We start from the raw sequence: 17,868 nt of genomic DNA on the forward strand, positions 1-17,868 counted from the left end.
CTTCAGTTTGTGATCTTCCTGCCTCTTGGTATGATGAGTGATTTTTGACTGAAACGCGGACGTTTTTGTATTGTAAGACTGGATCCTATTTAAACCTCCTGCTTTAACTGGCATTCTAGCACACCCCTCTGGCAGGGGCAGGCGGTGCACTCCCCCACTGCTCACAGGTGGAGGGAGAAGTCCAGGCTCCCCACCTGGCCTCCAGTGATAGTCAAGGTGGGGACTCCTCAATACTGCTGAACAGGAATGAGAGTTGTGGTTCCCCATGTGGTCTCTGCCAACACTGGGTGGGGGGTTGTTGTCACTGGGCAGTGGTAGGAGTCTTGACTCTCCACTAAGTCTCCTCTGATACCATCCAGCAAGAAGCAGAGGGGAGCCTGGTTACTGCCAGTTAGGGGGACAAGTCCAGGTCCAGGCTTGCTGTGTGCTCTCTGCTGACCCTGTGGGCAGGAGGGGAGCTTGTTACCACCAGAGGGTAACCCAGCTCCCTACCTGGCCTCCTCTGCCACTACCCCAGCAGGAAGGAGGAGGGGAGCCTCACTGCAGCCTGGCAGGTGTGGAACTCTAGGCTCCCCACCAGGCTGGCATGGGTGCAGGTGGGGCTTTTGTAGCTCCATGGCTAGATACATGAGGAAAAAGAAAACCCAGACAACTCACCACCATGTCATTGCTTAGGCCTCAAGGTCCTTAGCCAGTCTGACTTCTTTTCTCTACTTTTCAGAATCTTTTTACATTTGTTTTATGTATAATGCCCAGGGGTTTTGCTGCACTTGTTGAGAGAAATAGGGAGACATGCATCTACTTCATCTTCCCAGAAGCAGAAGCCCTGTTTGTTTTGAACATCAAAAAAGTTTAAATGTAATGTTCACAGTTTCTACTATTAATTCCCTGGTTGAAATGTTAGCTATTTGGTTGAGTTATTAACATAATGCTTTCCCTCTTGAGGTATAAATGTGACTTAGCTCTTGTTTTTATTGAAGATGCTGTGCAAAAACATGTCTGTGTCCTCTGATGATTGTATTCTTAGGGGAACCCTGGCATAATCATAAAAGCCTTCTTTTTCTCTTCTTCAGAAGGTATTTAAATTCAGAAGCTAGACCAAAGAAGTTACATGATACACAATAAATATCCAATTAATGAATCAGCAAATGGACAAACACACAACTGAATAAAATGGTAGATATGTATAGTGCTAGTGTATACAGTAGTATTTTGACCAAACATTTATGAGTACTAATGTCTGGGTGCTCTATGTTTAGGGAAATCTGTTAGGATATGCTATAGGTGTAGCTAAAGGAAATATGTTCTTTATATACACTGTGAATGAAGTATTAATTAGCATAACTCTTTAGGACAGCAATTTAACAATATTTACCAAGGCTTAAAGTTGCTCAAACCTCAGTAATTAAATTTGCTCAAAAATAATAGTAAAAATAGAAAAGGCTGAATGCATGAGCATGTCTTTGATTTAAAAAAAACCATAGGGCCAGGCATGGTGGCTCACGCCTGTAATCCTAGTACTCTGGAAGGCCGAGGCTGGCGGATCGCTCAAGGTCAGGAGTTTGAAACCAGCCTGAGCAAGAGTGAGACCCCGTCTCTACTATAAATAGAAATAAATTAATTGGCCAACTAATATATATAGAAAAAATTAGCCGGGCATGGTGCCGCATGCTTGTAGTCCCAGCTACTTGGGAGGCTGAGGCAAGAGGATCGCTTGAGCCCAGGAGATTGAGGTTGCTGTGAGCTAGGCTGATGCCATGGCACTCACTCTAGCCTGGGCAACAAAGCAAGACTCTGTCTCAAAAAAAAAAAAAAACCATAAAATTGGCCGGGCGCGGTGGCTCATGCCTGTAATCCTAGCACTCTGGGAGGCTGAGGTGGGCGGATTGCTCAAGGTCGGGAGTTCGAAACCAGCCTGAGCAAGAGCGAGACCCCATCTCTACTATAAATAGAAAGAAATTAATTGGCCAACTAATATATGTAGAAAAAATTAGCCAGGCATGCCTGTAGTCCCAACTATTTGGGAGACTGAGGCAGGAGGACTGCTTGAGCCCAGGAGTTTGAGGTTGCTGTGAGCTAGGCTGATGCCACGGCACTCACTCTAGCCTGTGCAACAAAGCGAGACTCTGTCTCAAAAAAAAAAAAAGAAAAAAACCCCATAAAATTGTATAAATATCATGATTACAGCTATGTAAAAAGCAAAAAAGAAAAAAAAAAGATCAAAAGGAGGTGCAACACAATTGAGGGGCTACATTGAACAATGAGACCATTATCTATTCTGTATTTTCAAATTACCTTTAATGAAAATGTATTATTTTCATAATAAAATACCAGCATTTTATTCCTATAGCACCAGAAGCGAGAGAGTGAATTACAGTTGTATAGTCGAGCACAGAGTGGGAAAGTGAAGATGTCACAGTTATATGATATCAAGAGCATTATTGTAAAACTCAGTTACATTTGACATCCAGACTCTCCTCCTTTGACTTCTGCCTGCTAAAGGTTTATCCTCACACAACACCCTGTGGACCTTCCCTGGCCGCAATTCAGTGCCCTGGTGACCCTCTGGGTCCCGGCCACAGACCAAGGCATGGCCGACCTTCCCGTTTGCCCGCCCTCTCGATTCTCCAGTCTCTCTTGTGTGTCCTTGGCATAGCTCCATTCTCTCCTCCTGGCTGTGGGACTTGGGTGGGTGACAGCTTTTGTAGGCAGATCTTCCCTATTGCTAGGAAGCAGCCCCATAAGGAGCTCTGTCAGTATCTGGGGCAATTCAGAGTTCCTAGGGAATGCCTGGACTGGGCAGAAGCAACCCCAGTGTAGACGCTTTGAGTTGAGATGTTGAGAGGTATAGGTTGGTTCAAATGGCCCTGGCATAGCCTTGCATAGCTGAACAATTTTTTTTCCTAAAATGGTGTTAGTTTGGACTGTGTCTGAAAAGGATTGTTTGGTCTTGGGAGGTAAGTGAGTGATTCCAGGCAGTCAGGGGCCAAAATGAGATGATGACATGCTGACAGAGTAAAGAACACAGCTCCGTCTCGTGCTGGCAGTGGGGGCACAGGCGGGAACAGGCGGGGCGCCCACAGCCCCCCGGACTGCTCTGCTGGAGGCCTGTGCCTTCAAATACACTGCAGTAATGGTCTCAGCAGAGCCACGGGGCCGGACCACTGCACAGCAAGGAGACTTCTCTGGAGGAAGTGACTAGTCCGTTGCCGATCACCCTGTGACAGGCTACACAGCAGCTCCCACGCTCCCCTTCTGGAAATGGTACTGATGTCCCTCCCTGATATGCTTCCTCCCACTGTCAGTCAGTTCATTACTGGTGGGGCTCCGGCCGCTCACTGGGGATGCAGCATTGAACCAAGGCCCGAGCCAGCGGGCCCATGTGGCATGGTTCTGGTCTTGGTAATCGGTTCAGGATGGACTCCGAATAGTAATTCTGAATGCGTCTGATAAAGTGCTCCTCTGTCCAGGCTCTGTTGTGAGGGTTTCATATATGTTAATTCAATTAATACAGCGGCCAGATAAGGTGATTCCATCATAATTATCCCTATTGTCAGAGGAGGAAACTGAGGCACGGCGGCATCAAGTAACATAACATGCCAAAATGACACAGCTACTAAGTGGCAAAACCAGGATTCACTTTAAGCAGTCTGACGCCAGAGTTCACTCTCTTAGCACTAGGCCATACAGCCACCTAGGACAGAGGGCCCAGAGGCGGGCTTTCTTCTCTGATGGACTAGAAGCTGAGACCCATGCTCTGAGCTGCTGCCGCCCTGCCCCTGTGTGGAACCCGAGAACAGAGCTAAGGCAGCAGCCGCAGACCTGGAGGTAGAGGACAGATGAGGAGGGCAGATCCTGGCGGCAGGTCAGCTCCAGAATTGGGTCAGGTCTGAAGCAAGCTCAGTAGCGTGGCCAACAAATTCTCACCTTCCCTCACCACAATCAAGGCAATAGGAAAAAAAAAAATTCTTACCTTCCCATCTCCCCTACCCATTCACTTGTTTCTAACTCTAGTTTGAGTTGGTTTGGGTTACTTCCCCCAGTCACATTTTCTGTTTTTGCGTCCTAATAACTTCTTATTCATTGGATATTGAATATCCTTAATAGAGCCTCTTTTCTTATCCTTTCTCTGCTATTGCTCAGCTAGTTGTCTTTTTGTTCTATTTCCTAGGAGATTTCTCTGACCTGTTGTTAACCCTTTTAATAAAAAACATGGGAGGGATGAGTATGACATTTTTTATTTCTAGATTCTCTTTTCCAATTGTTCCTTTTTTTATTGGCATCTTAATTTTGTTTCATGGATGTCATCCATTCTCACTTCTCTGAGAGCACTGATGATAATTTTTTAAAGGTATCTGCTATTCCCTGCATTATCTCAGTTTCTTCAATGCTCCTTTTCTCAGTTTGTTTTGGTTTCTGTCTCTTTCACCTTAAAAGGTTCCTCCAACTGTCTTATGATCCTAAGGAATCCATTCATATTTAAGTGTAGACATGAACATGCTGATTAGACACTATCAGGGTGTGGATGGGCTCAGTTTGGTGGCTTCTCTACTGGGGGAGCAGGTGGTCAGCCAGATTTTTCATAGGAATCCCTAAATATCAGGGCTTGGAAGTCCTCTCCTTGGGGCCAGTTCAGTTTCTCCAGAAAAATAACTTTTTAACCTCATTCCCAGGGCACACGAGCCTGTCTGCTGGCCGTCTGCTGCTCGTGATCACATATGGGTCACGACAGGTCTGTTTTCAGCACAGCCCCTCATCCCTACTCTTCCTGCTTGGCATTCCCAAGCTGAGAGCTCCTCCGCCTTGATATCTTCAGGCAACGTCTGGATTCCGTCAAGGTGGAGGAGGGCCCACCGAAGTCACCTGTCAGGAGACCAGGAGCCCACCGAAGTCGCCTGTCAGGAGACGCAAGCTCCTTTGGTCTGGCTCCTACTTCATTGCTTTTGTTGTTTTCACTATGGCACTTCTTCACGAGACCCTTAGTTTCTCCCTTGAGAGAGAATTCATTCATTCATCCATGCATTCACTCAGCATTCATATGGAGGAATATAAGCAGCAGAGAAGACCTTTGTCCCCTGCCCCTGATGAGTCATGGGTTCCATTACAGACCCCCAGTCCCCACTCTTCACTGAGGAGAAGGCCTGGGCTCTTCAGGCAGGCTGGGGAACAGAAGGCTGTTCATCTGGCACCTGCCAGGCACTATATCAAGTGCTTTATCTACTTTCTCTCATTTTGTTAATCTCTTAATCACTCTGTAGGTAACTTTTATTATAGTTAGTTTTTAGACAAGAACCTAAAGTCTAAAAGCTTCATAGCTAAGGAGTAGCAGGCCTAGGATTTCAACTCAGGTCTGCCTGAGCTCAAAGCTTGTGCTCTTTCTTCATGTAAGGCCGCCTTTCCTGAAGGAATTTATCCCTATTTTAGAGATAAAGAAACTGAAGTGCAGGGATGTTCCTTAGCCATTCTGGAAAATTCTTGAGGCAGGCTATGAGAGAAGGCCAAGGCCTCACATAGGGGAGACAAAGGGTGTGTGCAGGGAACTGCAAACCATGCTGTCTTCCTAATGTCCCAGGCCACTCTACAGGGAGATTTTCTAGAAGGAAAGGCAGATAAGCAGGACCACAAAGGCCAGCATGGGATAATTACAAAGAGCAGCCAGCCATAGAGGAGGAGGTGTTCCAGGCTTATTTAAAGGGTTGGTTCTATCTTCTCAACATCTACTTCTCTTCCTCCCTGTTCACTAGACCCATCCAGAGGGGAAGCTCTGGAAGAAGAGCCAGAGTACGGTCCAAGGGTCTTGGGGTGAAAGAAAAGGCAATGGTAACTTCCTTATCAACTAAGTGTGTCATTCCCAAATGTCAGGCAAGACTGTGTATTTTGCTTGGGCCTAGGATGTTTTCAATAATGCTATCAATTAAATGTTCTGGGGAAGAACAAATAGTCACTAGACTCAAGAAGAAAACACTATGTATTCTCCTAAACTAGAGAATGTTGTCATAATCAGAATTTGGCTGGAGAATAAAGATCCAAAAGTGATTTCATTCAGAAGAAAAATGTCTAATTTACCTCTGCAAAAGGAGCAGGGTACAGCTGAGCACAGTCACAGGACCTGAACAGTAGACACATACAAACACATGTGTTAAACAATCAAATCCTTTATGTAGCAGAAGCAGCCTATGTGGACAGAACCAACTACTCTAGTTTGTTTCAGCAGTTTTATTGGTCACATATCCAGAATTCATCATATAAATCTTTCAAAATAATGAAATATTACAAGAATAGTTTACAAGTCAGCTCTGATTGCACAAATACTTGACACAGGAAACCATTTTTACAAATACATATGTTTTCTTATAAGAATACTTTTAATAAAGAAAATAAGTCTCTATACATCTTACAGCAAATTTTATGAAGTTTCTTTTTCCCATTCAACCACCATTTTGGGTTTTCTGTTACAGCACATCCATCAGAGCCAATAAACCAAATTACACTCTGCACTGCTTCTCACGTTCAAATCTTATTGAGATTCATACTGTTAAAGAGTTTTGAGGCTTCCTTTTCTAAAAATCTTTCCTGATTTGAAAAGAATCCATGTATTCAAGCAAGAAGTGATAATTTAAACAACATTCCTTCTAAATAGAACTTGTATCAGGTTAATCACTGTATTCAGTGAATGATCTTGTCACTTCCCACTTAGGCTAGAGCAGCTAGTAGCTTTGTCCCTGCTGTTTCAAGTCCTCACATTCCTAACACTTCCTGAACTGCAAAACAAAACCCTGCAAACAACAGTGAAATACAAATATTAAGAAAGCTAAAACATTACTACTGATTAGAGAACATGATTAAATTCAAGGTCTCTCCCAGATAGAAGACAAAAAAGAAAGTAGAAGGATGTGGCAGTAGTTGTATAAAACACTGAAAAGTCTGAAAAAAAGTTAATCACTTCGGCCAGTGGTATATCATTTCCAAAATGCCAGAGGACACAGAATCTTAGACTCTGTGGCCAACTGAACTGAACATTTGACATTCTTCTTATACTGTGGCTTTGAAATAGCCTAATAAATATCCACTTACCCAGAGCAAGTAATCATTTAGACCAGGGGAAATTTACAGAATACTGACCATCTTCACCTGAAGAGACAGGACCTGGCCAAGGGAAACATTTGGCATTTACTCCATTCCTTCACTGTTACTGAAAAGTGCTGAAAAGTGTGTCAACTTGGCAAAGCTTGTTTTCTTACTTCTCAGGTAGCATGATTTAAAATTAAGAAACTAGCAGTATTTTACTACAATCAAGTTCCTGAGTACTCAGCTCCAATTATCCAATATTCTTAAAAAGATGCTTTAAGCAAGCCCTGTCCAATAAGAGATTTAACAGTACTTGGGAGTACAAGATGTCCCATTTCTCTTCTATTTCTTTTGACTTCTTTCTCACCCCACTGTAACAAATTGCTACAGGTTTTTACCAAATGCTGCAGCAGTAGTTGAAAATGAGTTATTTTGCATTACCAAAGTGTTCAATCACATTGTCACAGGTCACATTTGCATATAACTAGGAGATGGCCAAATAATGTTTACAGCAATGATTTTGCAAATTCAGCATAGTCAATGTATCCATCATTGTTCTTGTCATCATCTCTCAAAACACCATCTATTATGTTAATCAGTTCATCTTCACTCATTAGTGGTGCCTGTTCACTCCCCTCCTACAAAATATAAAGTAGATAATGATGAGTTGCACATTTTACTGGAAGAAGTGCTTAGCTAATGTCCAAAATGTCCATGCTTATGCATGTCCAAAAACTCTTTCAATGTAGTACATGGCTAGAAATAGGCATTCATAAATCTATGTATCAGATATAGAGTAAATTTATAATAATCCAATTTAGAAATTACATTTGCCAGTTAAAAGAAGGCCCTTCAAATTAGGCTCTTGCTTATTTGTTTTAAAAATTCCTCTTCATCCTTTTCTAATTACAGAAGCAACACATGTTCATTGTACAAAGCTGGGTCTGGCATACAGATAATTATGAGTTTCACAGATTCCATGACACACAAACCCATCCTAGAGAAAAGTCCAAGCCCTCCCAAGGGTCAGCTCTGTGCACAATTTGCTTGATAAAGTGAAAACAATGACAATTGGACATCTTGGCATCAAAACAAGAGCAAGAAGGCACTGCCAACCAGTAGAACCTGCTGTATGATCTTTGAGGAGAAAGTATTTCCCTTGCTCCAGAAGCAGGTGCAGCAGGGCTCACCATGCCAGAGGCTAAGCTAAGGCCATTCACATCTGTGGCTGGCTCTTACTCTGCCATATTTCCCATATCCACCAGCCTCGTCTGCCAGGACCGTTGAATCTTAATTCCTCTCCTTAATGCTATTCCCATCCATCCTCACATCCATCAGTTTGCCTCCCACAGCAAAGAATCTTCCCAAAACAATGCCATTTGCCTGTGCAAAACAGCACTCCCTGCTGCCTTCAAGCCAACCCCAACCTACACTTCTGGCGGCCAGTGTGATCACACCCACCTCACCAACTTTGCCTCCCCTCCTCTTAACAAAGGGCAGTATGGCAGAGAGGGGTCACATGAAATCTGGAGGCAAATGATTTTTTTTCTTTTTAGACAGAATCTCACTCTGTTGAGTGCCGTGGCATCAGCCTAGCTCACAGCAACCTCAAACTCCTGGGCTCAAGCAATCCTTCTGCCTCAGCCTCCCGAGTAGCTGGGACTACAGGTACGTGCCACCATGCCTGGCTAATTTTTTCTATTTTTATTGTTTGGCTAATTTCTTTCTATTTTTAGTAGAGACGAGGTCTCATTCTTGCTCAGGCTGGTCTCAAACTCCTGAGCTCAAGCAATTCTCCCACCTCAACTCCTGGAATGCTAGGATTACAGGTGTGAGCTACCTCGCCCCGCCTCAAGGAACAAGATCTTGATTTCATTCTATTCCCTAGAAAATGGGAGTAATAACAATGCCTATCCCTGCCTACTTGGGCTGTTGCAAAGATCAAACGAGATCTCTAACCTACCTGAAAGTGCTGTGGAAACTATGGAGCACTGTACAGTATCACACAAACCCTCAACAACTGCCACGTCCCTCGGTCCTAGATTCACCATTCTCCGTAAATGAAGTAACCCCTCCCCTGCTCTGCAGTTTGACTGTGGTCTGTCTTTTTAGGCCCTGATTCTCAAACCCTGGTGTGTAGCAGAAATACCTGCAGCATTTGTAAAGATACGAATGCCCAGCCCTGAGGCTTCTGCCTCAACAGGTCACCCACCCTTTGCGGGAAGGACCGTTGATTAGGAAGATGCATAACAGGGCAGAGAAAGGAGAAGCAGCACTCTTGATGCCCAAGGACAGCACAGGTCATCAAGATCAAGAACCAAAGGGAGCCATTCCAAGATACGGCCCCCCCAAGCCACTGCCGCACCTACCTCCTTATGGACATGAGTTATGGCTGTGGAGAGTTCTAAGCCGTCAAGCAAATTGTTGCCATCATAATCATGCATTTTGAAATAGTGGAGCTGCAGTTCTTGTGGGGACATCTCTGCTTCTGGTTTGTTGATGACACCTTCTAGATGCTCCATGATATGCCTAAAAATGAATAGTCAGACTCAGACCACTTGGCAGAGATCATGCTGAAACCTTAAGGACTCTGAGAAGTTCAAGATCTTAAACTTCACCCAGCTTAGCAAAACAAACAGCAACAGTAGCAGACCACACTCAAGGATGACATATATAGACAGGGCCATGAAAGGAATAGGGAAAAAGTCAACCAGTTCATCTGTTATGCTGGCAAGGTTAGGGTGTTTTTTCCTCTTTATTATTTGGGGCCATCAATTAAAAAAATATATTTTTAAAAACAATTCAAGAGGCCGGGCGCTGTGGCTCACGCCTGTAATCCTAGCTCTTGGGAGGCCGAGGCGGGCGGATTGCTCAAGGTCAGGAGTTCAAAACCAGCCTGAGCAAGAGCGAGACCCCGTCTCTACTATAAATAGAAAGAAATTAATTGGCCAACTGATATATATATAAAAAATTAGCTGGGCATGGTGGCGCATGCCTGTAGTCCCAGCTACTCGGGAGGCTGAGGCAGAAGGATCACTCAAGCCCAGGAGTTTGAGGTTGCTGTGAGCTAGGCTGATGCCACGGCACTCACTCTAGCCTGGACAACAAAGTGAGACTCTGTCTCAAAAAAAAAAAAAAAAAAAAAAAAAAAAAACAATTCAAGGATAACAAAGTAAAACAATATGAGGCTAACTGGCCCAGGACAAAAGCTGCAACAAATAATTCAATCTTTGAATGTGTCAATTTAAAGAAAGGTCTTGTTAGAATCAAGAAACCTTAGTAATTTTCTGGATTCTGCCATTACTATTAAGACTGTGTGTCTGTGCATCTATCTGTGTGTGTGTGTGTGTGTGTGTGTGTGTGTGTGTGTCCGTCTGTGCTGAAAAAGAGAAAGACTAGATTCTGACAAGTAATTTGTCCCATTTGGGCTTCAAGATCCTCCATCTGTGACAGGTTGATGAAAAAAGAACACCTGGCTTATAGGTGGCTATAAGGAATAAATATCACCCTTGAACAATGTCTAGGAGCCATATAAATAGGGGGAAGGAAAGGAGGAGTGAGTGTGCCCTCGCAGCTGCAGGTGGTGGAGAGGCCCCGAGACCACAGCCCCAGCTGAATACGTACTCTTGGTCGTGTACCGCATTCTTATCCAGGCCCACATTGCTGGGGTGGGAGGAGCCGGCCCCAGGCCCCTCAGCCCTGGCACCTGGGGTGCAGAAGGCCCAGAGCAGGCTGCACAGGAAGGGGGTTCTCAGCAGCCACAGGGATCTCATGGTCACCGATATCTGTAAGATAGGAATCACAGAAGATGAACACAGAGCAACAGAGTGAAAGTTTCTTTCAAGATTTGTCACAGGCTGGGCGCAGTGGCTCACGCCTGTAATCCTAGCACTCTGGGAGGCTGAGGAGGGCAGATTACTCAAGGTCAGGAGTTTGAAATCAGCCTGAGCAAGAGTGAGACCTGTCTCTACTATAAATAGAAAGAAATTAATTTGCCAACTAAAAACATATAGAAAAAAATTAGCTGGGCATGGTGGTGCATGCCTGTAGTCCCAGCTACTCGGGAGGCTGAGGCAGAAGGATCACTTGATCTCAGGACTTTGAGGTTGCTGTGAGCTAAGCCGATGCCATGGCACTCTAGCCAGGGCAACAGAGCCAGACTCTGTCTCAAAAAAAAGAAAAAGACTTGTCACAGTATGCTCCTGGGAAACCTGAGGGAGCAGCGAGGTTAGGGAAGAGAACGCGCTGAACTAGCCCACGGCCAGCTCTGCTACTAGACTGTGGGATGACCCTGGGCACTCCAGGTCCCCATCACCAAATGACATTCCCTGAAGCACCTTCAGAGTGCCAAGCAACTCTGTGAGAGCTTAAAGGGATTCAAAGATTATTCTTGCCTAACAGAAACTTACAGTCCACTGAGAGCAATGCTTTCTGCCAAGAGCTCAAAGAAAGGCAGAAAGTGAGGTGTACTAGAGAAAGAAAAAACCCTCTGGGAATTGGAGGGAAGAAGTTTCCTCTGGGTGAAGGAAAATCAGAGAAGGCAACAGACCTGGTGGGACACTTCAGCTGGCCTGGACACATGTGCAGGGACATCGGGAATGTGGGAATAGAGTGGCAGGTGCCCTCAAGTGGGAAAGGATCTACCCATAGTTTAGTAGGGCTGGAGCCTAGAGGATATGAAGTAGACAGAAGGGGAGTGGGCTGCAAAGGTTGAACAGGCCGCAGTGGACATGGCTTTGCACACTAGGCCCGGGGTTTGACATTCCTGAGGATAAATGGGGAGTCACTAACAAGTTGTGAACGAGAGATGGGATCAGAGCTTGGCTTCAGAATGACTCATCTGGCCACACAGTGGGGAAGGTATGAAGTGGTGAAGACAGGACCAGAGGCAGGAACATGGTAGCAGTAAGAGAGTCAGATCAAGGCCTGCAGCAGTGGACACATTAACTCCTCCTCTTCCACCTCCCAGGGCTGTGATAGTGCAAGTAACCACGTGAGAAAGCACTAGAAAGTTACAGAGAAATTAGAAGTCCAGCAAGTACTCCCAGGATTTGGCTACCCTTGGAATTGTGGTCAGCAAGGCAATATAGTCAGCTACAGAGCAAGCTCCCTGAGGGCAGGGAGTACTTTGTCTCCATCAGTATTCCCCACCCAGGGTCAGGCAGGCCTTCAGTAACTGTTGGTTCAACTGAAAGTTCTGGTCCTCCCTAGGGCTTATAGACTGACCTCAAAAAAGATAGTGAAAGATAGCCAGGAGACCTACATATTAATACTCTGACATTTACTTCCCCAAAATAAGAACAGATTCTGCCTGATAACAAGGGTCATTGTTAGCGGTGATTTCTAATGGGCCAATTGTAGCGCACAGCCCCAAACTTATAGCAGTAAAGATATAGCACAAGGTACCAGTCATAGCTCACACACAGCACACAGAGCTCAGCTCAGAAACTGCTGCTATCTCTACTCTCTGTGCCTGGGGCCAGGGGCTGGGGCTAGGCTGGGGCTGGGAAGGAGAGGTGTTAGAGCCCTCCTCACCCATCCTAAAAGGCTCTCAGGTAGGTAGGACCTTGAGAGTACACCACACTACAATGTTTAGAAAAATTTCCCAAACCCATTTTGCCCATCAGTAGTGTTACCTCCTATGGCCCCTCCTTAAAGGGGACACTAGTCCCTCAGAGTGTAATGTAACTTTCAGGTTGCTAAACAGCAGCATCTAGTCTTACCACTGAACAATAACATCAAAATGAAATCAGTCATACTTAACGATAGGAAAAGATGTTCAATATGAACAGGCTGCAAAAGTCTATAAAGAATAATTTGCAGGCCAGGCGCGGTGGCTCACGCCTGTAATCCTAGCACTCTGGGAGGCCAAGGTGGGCAGATTGCTCGAGGTCAGGAGTTCGAAACCAGCCTGAGCAAGAGCGAGACCCCGTCTCTACTATAAATAGAAAGAAATTAATTGGCCAACTAATATATATAGAAAAAATTAGCCGGGCATGGTGGCACATGCCTGTAGTCCCAGCTACTCGGGAGGCTGAGGCAGTCGGATTGCTTGAGCCCAGGAGTTTGAGGTTGCTGTGAGCTAGGCTGACGCCACAGCACGCACTCTAGCCTGGGCAACAAAGTGAGACTCTGTCTCAAAAATAAATAAATAAATAGATTTTTAAAAAGAATAATTTGCTTTTGTAAAAAAAAAAAAGTATGCATATTTCACATACAAAACAATGACTAAAAACTGTTAACAAAGATTATCTTCAGTCATGAGATTAGGATTGTGACTTTCTTTCTTTTCAATTGCTTTTAAAATTTCTACAATAAACATATTTTTCTTCACAAATATGTACTTAATGTAATCTATCCTATAATTCTGTTCCAATACTATATAGATGGGATTTTTAAAAAGGTATTTCTAATTAGTTCTTATCTCCAGAAAATAATTCAGGAACAGCTAGAAACTACACTTCCAATTTTACTAAATGAAAGCGTTAGACCCTGACAAGGCCACTGCCCCTGTACCTTGTACTAGCAAACAAGGTCTCAAGTTACTCCTAGCGGTGACTGCCTAGGCCAGAAGAGAACTTGTTCTGACCACATATCTTAGAGTTCTGGGACAGAAGAGACCAGAGAAGGGAATCCAGTTCCTCCCAAGCTTTTCAGACTCATTCACATGAAATGTCTCTTTCTCTAGCAAGACTCCTTCAATTCCAAGTCTGGCTTAGGTATTCTTCCCATAAGCTACCATTGCTGCCCTTCAGAAGGCTCCTGTGCATCACTGATGACAGCTGTGAACGAATTCTTGAAAACTGCCTGATTATTTGTTACTGCTCCTTGCTGGACTAGGGCATGAGAGGGCAGGGACTGAATCCACATTCCCAGCATTGGGCACAATGCCTGGCACAGAGGTTGCCATGGTCCTTGGAGAGCTGGGGGGATTAGGACCTTTTCAGATAGGCTGCCAAGTTTTAATGTTGACATAACTGAGAATAAAACTTTTCTTTTGGAGATGTCTATTAGAGAGACAGATAGTTGAACTGAGTGATCACTGAACTCATGGCAGCATTTCCTCTAACTATGTGGTCAGATACTTAGTACACCAATTTGGTGTGTGTGTGTGTGTGTGTGTGTGTGTGTGTGTGTGTGTGTGTGTGTGTGTGTGAAGGTGGGGATGGTAGGTTCTATTCGGATAACACCAAAAAGCAACCAAGTCACTAATCATATAGTAACTCTGGGTCCCAATTATCCCTTCTTCAAAGGAGGCAGGATAAAGGAACCATTCATTTTGAACTTGTTCCACTTTGGTTTGCTGTTAACAGGTTTCTAGCCATTGGAACACAACAAAATGAAACCTATAACACGAAGAAAAAAGTCCCTTCAAGCCGCTGCATTGAAAACAGGGAATCTGACTGCCACCTAACAAACTAAACTGCTCACAGTCAAAAGGAAACATAAGCAACTCCCTCCTGCCCAAAGAACAAGTTGCATCATCCACACTCCAACTACTTAGCTCAAGGCCATGGGCAAAGAGCCTGAAGATAAAATCCTGGGAGTTCCAGAGCTCAATGGCCTTGTTCAGGAAATTATAAAGGCCAGGCTGGAGAAAAATCCAAGGGAGGAGAGATTTCTGCAAAGGGATTTCAGAACACCACCCATGCCTAGAGACACCCCTCACAAGAAACAGCGACAGTCCTGGGAGGGAAGTATCGGACCTCCAATAGTGCCCTGGCTCCAAAAGGGTTCCTCTCCTGCTCGGCAGCCTTTTCCTGTCCCACAGGCTTTGCTCCATTTGTCTGTCCTCTCCCTTCCTTCCAGATCAGATTCAAATGTCACCTGAGGATTCTTCCAGCCAACACCAATTGCTCCCTTCTCTGACCTCAGTCTGTAACCTCTCATACTTATTTGACCTCGATATACAGTCACATATTGTTCTTCTCTTCCATTTTCCTCTTTTCTTCCCTGGCAGGGCCAGGGCCCTGCCTTCTCTCTCAAGTACCCTACTGAGCCCTGGCTCATGTCTGAATCAGTGCAGTGGGTCCTGGCACCTAGGAGTATTATTCTCTATCACAATGGAGGTAGCCTAAACTGGAACTTCCCTCCCTCCAGTGGTTTGGCCCACCCTTTCCTCTCAGTGTGTAATTAGCCCTATCAGCACATAAGAGTTTAGAGCCAGGCTTCCTGCCAGCAGCTGGTAGCAGCTTTTCTCCCAGGCCCGGGATCCTTGGCTAAGAATTCAAATTCAGCCAGGTGTGGTCCTATAATTCTAGCACTTTGGGAGGCTGAGGCAGAAGGACTGCTTGAAGCCTGGAGTTTGAAACCAGCCCGAGCAACATAGTGAGATTCCGTCTCTACCAAAAGTAAGAAAATTACCCGGGCATGGTGGCATGCAGCTGTAGTCCCAGCTACTCAGGAGGCTGAGGCAGGAGGATTGCTTGAGCCCAGGAGTTTGAGGTTGCAGTGGGCTATGATGACACCACTGTACTCTAGCCTAGGCAACAGAGCAAAACCCTGTCTCTAAATAAATAAATAAATAAATAAATAAATAAATAAAAGAATTCAAATTCCAAACAGCCAAACTCACCAGCATCCAGACTTCCTGTACCCAGAGTCAATGCCAGAGAAAAACTCTGGTACTTTCCCATTTAACCCTGCCATGGTCCTGGACTGAAGGCAAGAAAATAAGCAAGTTTCTAGGCTAAAGAAACCTCTTCATGGGCTAAGAGTTGAGAATTGTTCTGAATAAGCAGGAATTTAATAACTTGATCTATTTGTTTATAGGAGCAGCTATGATTCATTTATACATTTAACTGACATACTAAGATCCAGGTAACATGCTAACAGCTCAACGTACTGAGGTTAGTACTGTGATCCAGGCAGATTTCTCTCATACAGAATACAGCCTGGTGGAAAAGAGAGACCAGTAAATAGATACCCATAATATACTGCAGAAGCCCCAACTCATACCTGAAGTGATATTTGAAGGATAAGGATTATTTCAACCAAAGGATAGTGCCTCAAGCTGAAGGAACATATTGTAAAGAACAGGTAAGCCCAGAGGGAACTTGTTCCAATCTAGGAACTAAAAAAGATTCCATATGGTTCAAGACACTGTCCATTGCAGTCACATGAGTCTATAAATTAAAGGAGGTCAGGTCATGAAGGGATTTAACAGCCCTGTTCAAGAATTAGGAAAAGCAATGGGAATCCACTGAAGGCCAGAAAGGGGATGAGGAGAGGGTTCTGATCGGACTTCTGTTTTAAGACCATGGGTCTAGCTTCCCTGTACAAAACAGACTACAGAGGATCAAGAAGGGATGCAAGAGATCAGTAAGGAAGCAAGTGGGGTAGCCCAGAAGAGAGAGAAATAGTGGCCTGAAGTAGGCAAGGCAGAGGGATGGGAGTGGGGAAGTGAACATATCCAAGACAGCTTTGCGATGGATTCAATATGAGAGGGAGAAGGTGAGAATGATGCCCAGGTTTCTGGCTTGGGCACCTGGGTGGATGGCGGTGTCAATGCCCGGTGAGGGAATACAAGAGGAAATCAGCTTCCCCCCCGCCTTCCCACTCCTCTGCCCCATCACAGCCCAGCCAACTTCTCCCGGGACGGACAGGACCCGTGGTCTACCCCCCAGGAAGATGGGGCAACCAGCGGCAGAGGGAGAGTAATGCCGACTCTAGCCCAAGGCTTTTGGACCCGCCCAGAGGCAGTATCCGCCCGGCTCAGCTGGTCCCACAGGCAGGTCCTGGGAGCCCCAGGGGCCAGCGAAGAGGGAGAAGATGGGCCGGCCGGACCTGTCTGGCTCCAAAGCGCGCGGCGGGGACACGGGATTCCGCCCCAGAAGACAGGCCGTGCTCCTAGCCGGCTAAGCGTCCTGAGCCGGCCGGGGGGCCGATCCCCCCACCCAGACCACTCCTGCCTCCCATCCTGAGCCCGAGTATCCAAAAGGGACACCGAGATTCCTTCCCGCTGCGACAACTCAGTGCCACTCACGGACCTCCACAGCCAGGGTCGGGCTCCGCGGCTAGCCGGTCCACTCTCTCTCACGGTCCCCGCAGCAGATGCGAAGCCCTCCGGCATGAGCCTCGTCAGCCCCCGTCCCCAGAACGCTCTTCCTCGGCCCCGCCCACCCCTTCAGCCAGCCCTGCGCACGCGCACTCCCTGCAGCCCGCCCATTGGCGCCGAGGGGCTCCGCCCCTGTCCCGCGGCGAGAGGAGGGAACGGCTCTCGAGAGTCCACGTGTAGCGGGCAGGCGCCCAGCACCGCTCGGGCAGACTCAGTTCTCTACCTGCCTTCCCGAGGGCGACACTTGGCTCCAGCCCCGGCTGGTGGGCCCCTGGAACCCTTAGGGGCCCGGCGCGTTGCCAGGCAACTCCGGAAGCCTTCTGGAACCTAGTTCGACATAGGATGGCGGATCCGGATGGGGCGGACTCCAGAACTGGCTTCCAGCTCCGCCTGCCGCTCACCTACACCGGGTCTTTCGTTCAGGTCCTGCGGTTCTTCCAACTGCGGGTTGGGAAGAAAGATAACAGGAATCCTAATTTCTCTCTAATGAAAGCCTAGAAGATGCTGGAGCCGGCCGTGGATCCTGCGTTTTTAAGATTGTCTACTTCCAGTTTCTTGCTCCGTTCCACAAGCTGTGTCAGCTCAATCCCATTCACTTCCACGTACGAGTGCCACCAAGACTTTAAGGGCGACCCACTTCAAATACTACCTTACCTGTACAGTTCGTGAAATCAGCTGCTTTTATCATTCAAGAGAAGATAAAGCACTTAAAAGCAGGCCCATGAACAAATAAAGGAAACGAA

The 17,868-nt window shown here is 46.0% G+C and overlaps 1 protein-coding gene across 1 annotated transcript; it reads right to left on the bottom strand.

Moving 5' to 3' along the window:
• Window positions 1–6,201: 6,201 nt before the first annotated feature.
• MCFD2 (multiple coagulation factor deficiency 2, ER cargo receptor complex subunit) lies at window positions 6,202–17,183 on the bottom strand. The gene is made up of 4 exons (XM_012755732.2): window positions 17,058–17,183; window positions 10,693–10,853; window positions 9,438–9,597; window positions 6,202–7,706 (listed from the first exon to the last, which is right to left on the bottom strand). The coding sequence occupies exons 2-4, from the start codon at window positions 10,839–10,841 to the stop codon at window positions 7,575–7,577; spliced, it is 441 nt and encodes a 146-aa protein (XP_012611186.1). The 5' UTR covers window positions 10,842–10,853; window positions 17,058–17,183; the 3' UTR covers window positions 6,202–7,574.
• Window positions 17,184–17,868: the final 685 nt, after the last annotated feature.

Source organism: Microcebus murinus, chromosome 3 (assembly GCF_040939455.1).
Source record: "Microcebus murinus isolate Inina chromosome 3, M.murinus_Inina_mat1.0, whole genome shotgun sequence".
Taxonomy (NCBI): Eukaryota; Metazoa; Chordata; class Mammalia; order Primates; family Cheirogaleidae; genus Microcebus; species Microcebus murinus.

Coding starts and splice junctions, on each gene's coding strand:
- MCFD2 (XM_012755732.2), bottom strand. CDS start 10,841: ATGAGATCCCTGTGGCTGCTGAGAACCCCCTTCCTGTGCAGCCTGCTC. Junction 9,598..10,692: donor AATGCGGTACACGACCAAGA/GTACGTATTCAG, acceptor ATTCATTTTTAG/GCATATCATGGAGCATCTAG. Junction 7,707..9,437: donor TAACTCATGTCCATAAGGAG/GTAGGTGCGGCA, acceptor TATATTTTGTAG/GAGGGGAGTGAACAGGCACC.